Source organism: Cottoperca gobio, chromosome 22, assembly GCF_900634415.1.
Source record: "Cottoperca gobio chromosome 22, fCotGob3.1, whole genome shotgun sequence".
Taxonomy (NCBI): domain Eukaryota; kingdom Metazoa; phylum Chordata; class Actinopteri; order Perciformes; family Bovichtidae; genus Cottoperca; species Cottoperca gobio.
The window spans coordinates 17,166,211-17,179,113 of NC_041376.1; the positions used below are offsets into that span (position 1 = coordinate 17,166,211).

Here is a 12,903-nt window from a genome sequence, read left to right on the forward strand (position 1 = left end):
AGGCATGCCTCGTGCCAGCATGCTTCAAGTCCTCCACCATCATCCCAGTCCCCAAAAAAACAAGGATCACAGGACTAAATTACTACAGACCCGTCGCCCTGACCTCTGTGGTAATGAAGTCCTTTGAGCGCCTTGTCTTGTCCCACCTCAAATCCATCACAGACCCACTCCTGGACCCGAAAGCGTGCAGGTAAGATTGCAGCTGACCCCTCCCATCCTGGACACAGACTTTTTGAGTCACTTCCATCTGGCAGGAGGCTGCGGTCCATCAGGACCAAAACCTCTCGCCATTCTCGTCAGTATCACAGTTTTAATAGGTTTTTAATGTTTGCTTAAGTTATTGTCTTAACATTTCTTTTTTGAAAACATGGAAGTGAGGTTTCACTTCAGCAAATTTACATTTATGAATGTAAACTTTGCAAAAAAATATAAAGAGATTGATTAAAAAATACTGTTTTTCATATATTGTGTGGAACATTTAAAAAAACAAAAACATTTTCCAGTAGAAGTTTAAAATCAAAGATAATATTATCTGAGATAAATCAATAAATCGGTAATTTTATTTTAGTAAGCGTCAAATGACGTCATGTTCCTGCGACTGTTTATATGCGACACACCATCATCATGGCTCTGTTTCCAGCTTTTTCAGAAGTAGAGAGTAACAAAGTTGAAGATTCCTCTAAAGGTAATATTCTTTATGTTTTAATTTGGATTACTATTCGCCTTAATACTCTGTTTTTATTATGTTATGAAGATAAAGCTGTTGAAACTCCACGAGCTAGCTGATATTAACGTTAGCTCTCCTAACGTATGAATGACAGACCTTAGCGGTAGCTTACTTTCTTCTCTAGTAGTTTACATTCTGCTACACGGTTACTTCTGAAAGCCTCGAGACCGTCTGACTATTTGTTTGCCTCGTAAATGATTCTAATGTCATATTTGGATTATAGACTAAGCAAAGATTGCGTTTTTTTTCCTTCCAAATGTAATAAGTTAGCGAGTGCGCTTTCTTGCATATCTATAAGTAAGCAAATATGATAATAAAGACATTTGAACTTCTACAAGGTGTGTGTTTCTGCTAATAACCGAAGTATTAAAATGCTGAGAAACTTGTTTTGGTTTCTGGCTTTCTAGACTTTGGTGTACTTACCCATCTTCTGGATTTAGTTTCTACATCTAATGTAGATGACAAAAACCCAGTTATTGCGCTGCCATGTAAACAAACTCTGAGCGATACTCACCACCACGATCTCACAATCCTCCTCCTGATTACTGAATAACAATCTTTTGTCATCCACTCTCCCCTTTTAGAATTAGACTGGCTGAAAAATAAGAGTTTTCAGACTGGAGATGCCCTCTCTCTTCACAGTCGTTTTTTTGAGAAGACCAGTGAAAGGCTGAACGTGAAGCAATCAAGGTACATATCAAAAGCAAAAGCTAGTTTCTTTACTTGCAGACACAGTACTGGGTGTTCTATTTTGTACACTCAAGCACACAACCGTGTGGTTTGTAGCATCTTTTAGATTTCCTCTTAAAACTTTGTAAGTGTTTGACACTTGTTACGATGTTATTGTTGCCTCTTTGCCATTATTTTATTCCATTCCACACATTTATAATCCTCAGTGTAGCCAGAGAGGTGAGCTCTGCGGAGGAGGAGGACGAGGGTGATGTGCCACCCAAAAAGAAGAAAAAGAAGAGTGAAAAGAAGAAGAAAAAGAAGAAAAAACACAAAAAGAAAAGCGGAAGATATTCGGACAGCAGTGGGTCTGACTCTGAAACCATTTTTCCCAGTGACCTCAAAAGGGAGCAAGAGGCAGATAGGTATAAATACATTTTAACATCAAACATGCTTATACTTCTTATGCACAATAGCACTCTCTAACTTCTGCTCTGTGTTTATGACGTGTGCATCCATGCAGTCCCCAGGCTGCTCCCTTAGCGAGTTGTTTCTCCTGGTTGGATGATCTCAAGTCTCCCACAGAGCAGCCGTTCTGTGTGGACCGTAAAGCAGACGCAGCCAACTGGACGTACAAGTCTCTGTACAGAGGAGACGTAGCCAGGTAACACGCATACATTCATACACACACAAATACACTCTGCACTATGAGAGCAGTGCTGTGACGTCTGTCTGTGAGTGTCTGTCATAGCAACTGTCTCTGCTCAGTAGGTTCTTCAGTTTATTACAAATCAAAAACATATAAGTATAATGTGTAACATTTCCGCATTAAAATGTCTAAAGAACGGCTTTAGAGAAACACTGATATTTTATTTAAAAATGCTTTTATTTATTTATTTTTACCGGTTTTAATATTTGGGTCCATTTGTTTTGGAGAGGAGGAGACGTCTGTGGATAATTAGTTTCCTTGTAAAAAACCTTCTGAATGATGAACAATGAAGGAATCTTAACCGGAGAAGCTGACTCAATGACAAACTCCCATGATCCCACACTACTTCACAGCGCCGCCAAACTCTGTCTTTTGTTATTGTTTTCACTGAGAGAACCCGAGTGGCAGAAAACGCACCAAACACATTAAAACACATCATTGAGCTTGTGACTCTTTAGAGGAGTAAACCTAAAAGCTTCCATGTACTGGATGTAGGTTAAAAGACTACAGTAGCAAAACAGATACTTGATAAAAAATATAGCGGGTTATCAGTGACACTGTGTTTTAGGTATAGGAGGAAAGGCAGCTCGTCCTTGGGTCTGGACCCCCGCAGACAAGGAGTCAGCTGGGAGGAGTCCGAGTCAAATAAGAAACAGAAAGGCAAGAAGAAAGCAGCAGACAGATACTTCTCTACAGTCAGTCGCCAGCTGCTGAGGTCCGAGCCCCTTGTTCCTACATTACCTACGATTCCTGAGCACGGCGACGCCATCAGCCCCTGTTCTTTCCTCCCACTGCATGAGGAGAACAAAGGAGGAAAGACTGGTAAGAGATTTAGCAACAACAAGTGGAAAAGGAAAAACTATACAATCTCAAAAATATCAAGCAAAGCCATATAATAGCTGGTGTTGTTGTTTCATCATGAACTCATTCAAAATTGTGTCAATCCAGGTGACAGAGTACAGACATCGTCAGTAAATCCCCTGGGTGTGTATGACTCCTCCACGGCCCTCTGGCTGCAGGGGAAGGGTCAGAAGGAGCAGCAGATACAGGACGTACAGACGGGGCAGAGTGCAGCACCTTTGGCCGGGAGGACTGAAGAGTTTAACAGGCGGCTCAGAGAGCAGCCAGCAGACACGCAGCTCTGGTTACAATTCATACGATACCAGGTATTTAAAAAAACTATACAGACCACTGATTTATTCTGCTTCACTTGCCTTACAATTAGATTTAAACTGAGATTATGTTAAGTGTGAATGTCTAAATGGCAGTGGCATTAGTGGCAGGTAAACAATAGCAGCACATGCAGAACAGATATATGTAATACAAAAACATATGAAGATGAGCATAAGAAGAAAATATGAGAATACGACTATTACATTAAAAAGAACCAGCTATAAACGTATTCAGTAATAGGTTTCAGGAAAAGAAAATCATTTTTTTTAAATCTGACTAGTTTTTTGTTGTTTAATAAACAAAGTGATTTAAGTAGAGAATTCAGTTCCAGGAGGAAAGGTGAAAACTTTTACAGAATGTCTGTTTGGAAAAGAAACATTTGCATATAGAATAATGAAATGAATCAGTGCCATCGTGTGGATCATCATAGTAACAAATAATATCTTTAGGTTGAAAGAGTAGACAGAATGAGTGAGACTCCACATCTGTCCCACATATGTGTGATATTTCACATCAAAAAGATAGGTGAGAATTTGTTTCCATGTTATGTTTACAAAATCTGAACTCTTCCTGTTTATTGCTTTTCAACAATTGAGTTGTTCCGTGGCAGAATTACTTCTAAACCTTCTCCTCTGTTCTCTCCCTCTCTAGGATGAGCTAAATGCAACAGTGTTTGGAGGCGAAGAGGAGCAGCAGGGCGCCGATTCGGCCGAGCACCGTAAGTCTTCCTACAGAGCGGTCCTGGAGAAAAAGCTGAGCATCGCAGAGCGCGCAGTGTCTATCAACCATGGCTGTATAGCTCTGCAGCTGGAGAGGCTCAGGATCTGCCAAGAGCTCTGGGAGCCTGCACTTCTGGCTAAAGAATGGAAGAAGCTGGTCAGTCTACATTCTTTATGCGTTTCCATAAAACTCACTCGGGGCTTATGTATTTTTACTACAGCTGTGGTTTATTTTCAGGTTTATTTGGAAAACGGTCTGTGCTCTATCTTTTTTATTTTTGCTTCATTAGGTTTCACGCTGCCTTTTTACAGGGAAATGCTCCAACACATTTTCTTAATTAATCACTTTCTTTATCCATGGATTGAATGCTTTTCTGCATTTTGTCTCTGACCGATGCTGGCAAATGATCACGTCTGTACACCAAAGCAAGCTTAGGCTGCAGTTTTTATAGTAAAGAAAATACATCCTGTGTCTTTACCTAACCACTTTTCCTTGATTGCACTTACACTATGCAACAGTGGATGTTATTGACGTATTTATTGTGGGCCGGCATCTCCTTCCTCAGGTAAAGGATGGTCCAGTTTACCCTATGTTAAAGGGGATAAGACAGGAAGGAATGAAGCACCTTTCTTTAGCATTTGGAGAATTCCACCAGCTCTTATCTGCCAATTAGAAACGTTCTGGTCATTCCACTCAGTTAGGAACCTTCCTAAGCAGAGAAGACCATTCGACGGCCGCCTTATGGTCGTTCTACCAGGCTAACTCGTGTATCTGTTGTATTTCAGGTGTTCCTCCACCCAAACAGTGCCCCCCTGTGGAGGGAGTATCTACTGTTCACCCAGAGCTACTTCAGCAACTTCACCGTGTCAAAGGTCAACTCTGCATACGGGAAATGTCTAAGCACGCTCAGTGCGGTGCATGACGGCAGCATGGTCTCTCACCCGGCCCTGCCAGGGCTTGAGGAGGATATGTTGGGTAACAGAGGTTTTGTTTAGCCTTTACTTATGAAGCATTTGTACTGTGAGAAGGACTGATTATGCATAACGGTTCTTTAGTCAGACAGTTACCCTGCTCTGTTTCTCAGCCAGCCCAGTTTTATCACCTGCTTCTGTCCCCAGGAAATCAGCCATCATACTCTTATTTGTTTGAATACAAAACCGTTCTCTTTGTATGTTCAGTGCTTATTAGAAGTTGTAGAAATGTTTTTGGGTTGTCTTTTCTTTCTGTCCAGATATCTTCACCCAGCAGTGTCATTTCCTGCGTCAGTCTGGTCACTCGGAGAAGGCCATTTCTCTGTTCCAGGCCATGCTCGACTTTACCTTCTACAAACCTGACAGCGTACGAGAACTGTCCACCAAGCAGCAGGTACGCACACGCACAAACACAAAAGCACTACATTAGTCTAGAGATTTGTTTTCACTTGGACCTTCTACTTGGGAAGTAAAGACTTTTTTATATGTATCATTGTAGACCTACAAAAGAACAAACACCACTGCTCCAGTAATGTAAATGTGGAGGAAAATGTGCCTTCCACTTAATTTATGTTTAAATTTGTGTTTACAGGTTGAGTTTCTTTGAGCCGTTCTGGGACAGCGGGAGGAGAGAGTTGGAGAGTTGGGGGCCAGAGGTTGGAAAGCCTGGATGCTCCAACAAGAGCGAGGAGGGTGGCTACAGCCCAGTGCAGGTAAGACACACAGACATATTTATTTTAGTGTTGATGAAAATTCTGGAATAATCTCTACATTGATGTGTGTGTGTGTCCGTGTGTGTGTGTGTGTGTGTCCATGTGTCCATAGAGGAAGAAGAGGAGGACGAGGAGGACGAGGAGGAGGTGAAGGATCGGAGCCAGCCCAGATGGACAGTCTGGTTAGACGTGGAACCGTCTCGTGAAGCAGCTCACTGGCTGCCCTGGAGGCCTGACAAAGCCAAGGGCCAATCAGAGGAGGACTGTGAGGACCCGGACAGACAGGTACTGTAAATTGTCTCTGCTCATGTTTGGAAGGCATTTACTTTAATATAAAGTCACCATCTATGTGTGACCACTTTGTTTGACTTGTCCGTCTCTCTCTTCCTCTCCAACTTTAGGTGTTGTTTGATGACATCGGTCCGTCCATAATTCGTCTGTCTTCACCAGAGCTCCAGCTCCGTCTCCTTCTCCGTTTCCTGTCATTCCTGGGGCTGCCCGTAGACTCTGTGCTCTCTGCTGCCCCCTGTCAGCCTGGCCTGCTGCTGGAGAACCTTTCTCTGCTCACTCAAGGTAAAAAGGAAACCATTCTAAAACTTAGAATGCTAGCTATTTGTTTTTTTAAATATAACGATCAACTTAACGCATATCATTGAGACAGCTGGCTCTGTCATATCTTAGGTAACGAGCTCAGGTGTCCTCTGACCTCCTACGACCTTCCTGACCCCGGAGTTAACTCTGTTGGTCACATGACCACTCTCCAGGGAACAAGGAAGTGGGTGGGGGCTTGGAAAGCTGGGCGAGAGGTTTGTCACCAATGTGTTCAATATGGTCCAACCTGTCCCTTCCTGCTCAACAACGGCCGCCCTGTCACTCAGCTGGATGCAGTACGAGCAACTCAAGGTAGGAGGTCGCTTTATCGGACTGAGTTATATTAAATTGGGAGAAAAAGCATTAAGGGCTACTTTCCTTTCAACTTAGTGTCTTTACACTTATTTACTTATTTGTGTGTGTCAGGTCTTGCGCTGCCTGCGAGGCGCCAACAAAAAGCGTCTCCGTCTCAGGGCAAGAGCAGCAAGCGAGTAGCCAAGCAACTGCTCAAAAGAGCCGACAACCGCTCGTCGTTGGTGCTGTGGCGGGGAGACTCCTCCACCTGTATTGGATGCTGTGAACCCATCGACGAGGCCTCGGCAAAAGTCCTTCTCCACGCCACACGCATGGGGGAACTAAAGGGCTGAAGAGCCCCGCCCTCTGTGAGCTTTGTCTGCGTGGCTCATCTGGAGGTGAGATGGGCCCAATCTTGCGACGAAGGGAGGACTAACCGATGCCACTGTGTCTCCAGCTGTGTGTGTACTAACCAGGCTAGCAGAAGGAGCCTCCTCATCCTCCCAGGCCCTCTCTCCGGTGTCCATCCTAAAAGCCAGGAGGTCGTATGAACAGGCTCTGACTGCTGGGTTGTCTGCCCTGGACCAAAGCCCCCACAACCCTGTGAGGCCAACAGAAAAGGTTACTTTATCAATAGTTTTTTAATATATATTATCATATATAGATATATATATGTATATATATTATATATTAGTATAATATATATATATATCTATATATATAGATATCTACTATACTCTATATCTATAAGTATATATATAGAGATCTTCTCCTCTCTATATATCTATAATATATATTATTACTATCTATCTTATATACACTTATATATCACATCTCTATATACTATATCCTCGATACCTCTCTCTCTCTCTCATCTCTCTCCTTACTCAATCCTCCTATATCTAATCTCTATCCTACTCTCTCTCTTATTTCTCTCATATCTACTCATCCTCTGCTAATAGATCTACTAGCTCTTCTATCTTCTATCTCTTCCTCATCTCTCTCGCTCTCTCTCTCTCCTCTCCCCATTGACAACACACTCCTCTCTCGCGATCTCTTCCTTTCTTTATCTCTCCTCTCTCTTTCTTTCTATCTTTCTTTACTCTCTTCTCTTCTCTCCTTCTTTCTCCCTATATTTCTCTCTTTCTCTCTCTCATCTTCTTTCTCTCCTCTCTTTCTATAGTACCTCCTTTCTTTTCTCGCCTTTCTTTCTCTCTTTCTCTCTCTCCTCTTCTCTCTCCTCTCCTCTATCCTCTCTCTCTCTCCTTCTCCTCTATCTCTTCGTCTCTCTCTTCTCTCCTACCTATCTCTCTCTCCTCATACCTCTCTCTTCTCCTCCCTCCTTCTCTGTGCTCTCTCTCTTCTTTCTTTCTTTTCTTTCTTTCTCCTCTCTTTACTAATTCTCTTCTCTCTCTCTCCTCTTGTTCCTCTCTTCTTTTCTCTTTCTCCTCTTCTCCTCTTTCTCTCTCTCTCATAATCCTCCCTCTCCTCTCTCTCTCTCTCTCCTCTTCTCTCTCTCTTCTTTCTCTCTCTTTTTCTCTTTTTTCTCTTTTTATTTCTTTCTTATTCTCTCTCTGCTTCTTCTTCCCTCCTTTTCCTCTCTCTTGCCTCTCTACTCCTTCTCTCTCTCTTATCCTCTCCTCTCCTCTCTCTCCTATTTCTCTCCTTCTCGGTCTCGCTCCTCTCTCTCTCTCTCTCCTCTCTCTTATCTCTCTCCTCTCTCCTCTCGCCTCTCCTCGATCCTTTCTCTCTCTCCCTCCCGTCTCCCCTCTCTCTCTCGCGTCCCTTTCTTGTCGCTCCCTCCTCTTCCTCCCTCTCTTCATCCTCCCTCTCTACTTTTCTTCTACTCTTTCCACCTCCTCTCCTCTCTCTCTCATCCGCTCCCTCTATCTTCTCTCCCTCCGTCCTCACTCCCTCCCTTCCTCCTCTCTCCTCTCTCTTCTCCCCTTCTTCTCTCCCCTCCTCAGCCCTCTCCTCTCGTCTCCCTATCTCGCTCTTCGTCTCCTCTCTTTCTCTCTCTCTCTCTTTCTTCTCTCTCGTCTCTCTCTTCTCTATGGTGTCTCTTCCTCTGTCTTTGTCTCTTCCTCTGCTTTTGGTACTTTTATCGCTCTCTCCTCTTCTGCTCTCTCGATCTCTTCGCTCTCTCTCTCTCTCTCCTCTCCATCTTCTCTCTCTCCTCTTCTCTTCCTCCCCTCCCTCCCCTCCCTCTCTCTCTCTCTCTCCTCTCTCTCTCTCTCCCTCTCTCTCTCTCTCCTCTCTCGTAATCTCTTCTGCTCTCTCTTCTCTCTCTTCTATCTCGCTCCTTTCTCTCCTCTCTCTCTCTCGCTCGCTCTCTCTCTTCGCTCCTCCCACTACATCCCTCTCTCCGCTCTCTCTCCTCCCCCTCCCTCCCTCCCTCTTATCTCTGCTCCTCCTCATTCTCTCTCTCACTCTCTCTCTCTGATAGCTCTTCTCTTCCTCCCCCCTCCCTCACTCCCTCTCTCCTCTCGTCTATTTCTTTCTCTCTCTCTCTCTCTCTCTCTCTCTTTCTTTCTTTCTTTTTCTTCCATCTCTCATCTCTCTCTCTCTTTCTTTCTTTTTCTGTCTCTTTCTTTCTTTTTCTATCCCCTTTCTTTCTTTCTCCTCTCTCACTCTCCTCTGTTTCTTTCTCTCTCTCTTTCTCTCATTCCTCTCTTGCTTTCCTCTCTCCTTCCTCTTTCTCTCTTCCTCTTCACTTTCTCTTTCTCTCTCCCCTTGTTTTCGACTTCCTTCGTACACCCGCCTTCCCCTTGCCTCCTTCCCCCTCTGTACTCCCAGTGCCTTTCTTCTTTTCGTTTACCGTTCTATTGCGGCACACTATTTGAGGTGTACACCTACTGGGCCATAATGTGAGGTTTACAGTACATCGTCTTTCAATACCAAGTACTGATACTATACTTGTCTATCTCACTGCATCATTTTTATGTAAGGTAACATGAGGTCAGGAATTGCTGTGGCGCTAAAAGCTGAGTTATCTGCTTGCTGCATACATGTAACTGATAGCAGAATTTTATAATGACACTAACGAAGAAACAGTAGTTATTGTAGATTGGTCACGTCTGGCCGATACCCAATCCACTTAATCAGGTCAGTATCTGTGCTGATACCGATCTGGCAGATCGAATTGGTTCATACCTTAATACCTCTTAATTAAAACTGCTTATGTAATACATGAGACTTCATTAAGTTGATAAGGCCTTTTTTGGCAGAAGACATTTTGACATGTCACAGTAGGAAAAGCACAGGTGTGACTAATCAAATTTAATGATGTCTGGGTTCCATTTAGCGGCTTCAGTTTCAGGGTCCTGGTATTGTGCACGCTGGCTCACTGTCGCACTGTCATGGCTCTCTGGGTCACTTGAGTAGAACAGAGCTATTGTTAGTGTTATTGCTAACACCTGTGCTTTCCCCACTGTGACAGGTCTGAATGTCTCCTGTGAAAAACATCCATCTCTCAGTAATCTGATCTTTCTTCTGATCTCATCATTCCCCCAGCAGGTCATGAGGACCTGCTAGGAGAGAAGCTGAGGCTGAGAGCCCTGATAGGCTGCCACGCTCTGTTCCAGTACCTCACAACGGGCATCCAAGCAGCTAACACTGTCTACAGCCAGGCTAGAGACAGGATGGAGGAGCTGCACCACACGCTAACATGTGACACGCAGTTTAACAGTAATGAGGACCTTGCTAGCACTGATGCTAGCCAGTCTGCAGCTGAATACAGCCGCACCGGCAGGCACTATGTTAACAGGCTAGCTTCTGAGTGTGAGACACTGGCAGTGCAGCAGGCAGCGTTGCTTAGGTACCACAACAGCATCAGTGTGTTTCCACTGGCAACACTGAGACAAACGCTGACCTCCGCCCTCTCCACCTGGCCCAGCAGCTCCCCTCTCTGGAGCTTATATGTACAGGTAAGTCATCATGGGTTTAAATCAATCAGTCATTATCAATGAGCTTCTCTTGATGTGTTTTTCCCAGCTCTTTGCTCTTACCCTGTACCGATCAGTACTGGTGCATTTTGGCATGATGACCCTCACACGTCCCGTGTTTCAGGTGGAGAACCGTTACCATAGTGCTGGCCGGGCGCGTCGCTTTTTTCACTCTGTAACCAGGGGCAACAGCAGTGTGGTGCCACGCCTCTTTGCCATTGTTGCTGAACAACAGAGGAAGCAGCTGGTGGATGCTGCTCAGAGGTAAGAGAGGATGATGGGGAGGTGCGGGGTCATCCTGCACTCAGGTGGTGTGGGAATAGGATGTGATCAAAATGCCATGATCATAGTTCTTTATTTCCCATTACCTAGTAATAATTGTGTATATATGTTTTTTTATAGGTCTTGTTGCCATGATGCTGCATTACCCATCCTGCCAGAGAATGGCCTCAGCAACCGTATCCGTGGACTGTTTGAAGGCGCCATAGCAACAGAGATGGGTTCTCACTGTTCTTTACTTTGGAGGATGTACATGCACTTCCTGGTGAGACAGCAAATAACACGCTCACATTCAAGTTTACTGCCCTTACCCTCTGTTGACTTTAACTCATTTCATTTTGTGCATCTGTCATTCTGCTCATTCTGAGTCCTGCCTAATGTTTCTAAATATTGACTTTGAATTGAATATTGAATTAAAACACAATAAGCCTATTCAGACTTACTTTGTGTGATTTGCACATTTGGATGAACAAATATTGACAGTCTGTAAAGTCTGTTCTGTGCGTATGTTATGTGTTTTAATGTGTGTGTATTTGTAGGTGTCAGAGGGGAAGGTGGACAAAGCCACTGGGATCTTCTACAAGGCCTTACAGAATATTCCCTGGGCTAAGGTGAGCTACAGACATAAAAGTGATATTTCACAGGGTTTCTGCAGGTTTCGACTAGTTAAATTTAAGACTTTTTAGGACCACATAGAATAATAAATTGAATACACATTTGTATTTTGCGGTGATACTGGCAAAAATATCAATAAATTAGTAAATAAGTTTGAGAATCAATTTACGTGCATTAATTTATTGACATCTTAAAATGACACTGTTGAAATTGTATTCAAGACAATTTCATAATTTAATAATTAAATTTAAGACTTTTTAAGGACCTGCAAAAACCCTGTTAACAGCAGCAGACCTCTGCCTACTTCATTTTTAAATTGCACGTACAAGAAATGTATTCTCTCTCTGTGTGTGTGTGTGTGTGTGTGTGTGTGTGTGTGTGTGTGTGTGTGTGTGTGTGTGTGTGTGTGTGTGTGTGTGTGTGTGATCAGGGTTTGTACATGGACGCAGTCCAGCTGTTCCCTGAGCATCTGCAGGAGTTTGTAGATCTGATGACTGAGAAAGAACTCCGACTCCGACTGCCTTTAGAAGAACTAGATATACTACTGGAGGACTGAACGCACACACACACACACACACACACCCATCTCATTCAAGACCTCAAATATCGGCACACCTGATGGCCAAACTCCGGTGCTTACACACATAGCTGCAGTTTTCAACCGTGAAGTTGCAGTGAGCTTATGGGAGAGGAGCCATCCTTTGTACATAATGCTTTATTTTCCCAGAAAACCACAAGAACTGTGTTTTAGTACCAGAAACTGTTAATAATAAATGTATACTTCTCATTCATGTGTTGTGAGTTTGTTTATGCATAGCTTACAGTACATGCACACTGAGGGTGAGGGCCTGTGTATCATATTATAAAACTTCATGAAATGTTTATATTTAAAGCGATTGTAAAGAGCAACTGAACATTAGAGACTAATGAAATAAATTGTAAACAAATACTGATATTAATGAGAAAACATGATAAAGACTATGGAACATTTTATATTACACTGCCTCAGCATTTAAAAGTCATGATTATCAAAATGTAACTGTAAATGTTAAAATGCAAATGTTTCAACATGTTTATAATTCCTGGGTTAGGAGACTCCAGATGATAAGGTTAAATGATATTGTATCCCTGCACCTTGGTGAAAGACAATCTTACCCAGATACCAAGAATAGAAAAGGATCAGACTGGCAGTGTCAAGTTCAGAAAGTTATCACTTTCCATAGGGTGCTATTTTTTTAAAGTCAGTTTTAGCTTTCAGTTATTTTGATTTATATTAAATATCATCATGGGAACAGTGCTACTGTAAAATCTGTGACGAGGTTTAACTACAAGTGGTTGCTGTTTTTGTTCATTTAAATCATCTAATTTTAAGGAATACATTTTAGACAATGGGAATTGAGTCTCATTGTTAAGCCTATATGTCCGCGGTAAATGTTATTAATTGACTCCAACAACTCATCCTGTGACTTACCTGAAAGTTTTTTACCTGCCCTATTTG

General features: G+C 43.0%; 1 protein-coding gene across 1 annotated transcript; it reads left to right on the forward strand.

Annotated features, from left to right (window-relative positions):
- The first annotated feature begins 588 nt into the window (after window positions 1-588).
- nrde2 (NRDE-2, necessary for RNA interference, domain containing) lies at window positions 589-12,192 on the forward strand. Its single transcript, XM_029461422.1, is given in 25 exon segments — window positions 589-685; window positions 1,312-1,417; window positions 1,624-1,821; window positions 1,920-2,060; window positions 2,674-2,927; window positions 3,054-3,271; window positions 3,930-4,154; window positions 4,784-4,973; window positions 5,230-5,364; window positions 5,564-5,593; window positions 5,596-5,682; window positions 5,795-5,967; window positions 6,084-6,255; window positions 6,364-6,464; window positions 6,466-6,585; window positions 6,700-6,739; window positions 6,742-6,821; window positions 6,824-6,946; window positions 6,949-7,170; window positions 7,173-7,188; window positions 10,081-10,493; window positions 10,636-10,775; window positions 10,914-11,055; window positions 11,330-11,401; window positions 11,836-12,192. Coding segments are annotated over 25 exon segments (3,603 nt in total). The 5' UTR covers window positions 589-606; the 3' UTR covers window positions 11,962-12,192.
- The last annotated feature ends 711 nt before the right edge of the window (window positions 12,193-12,903 follow it).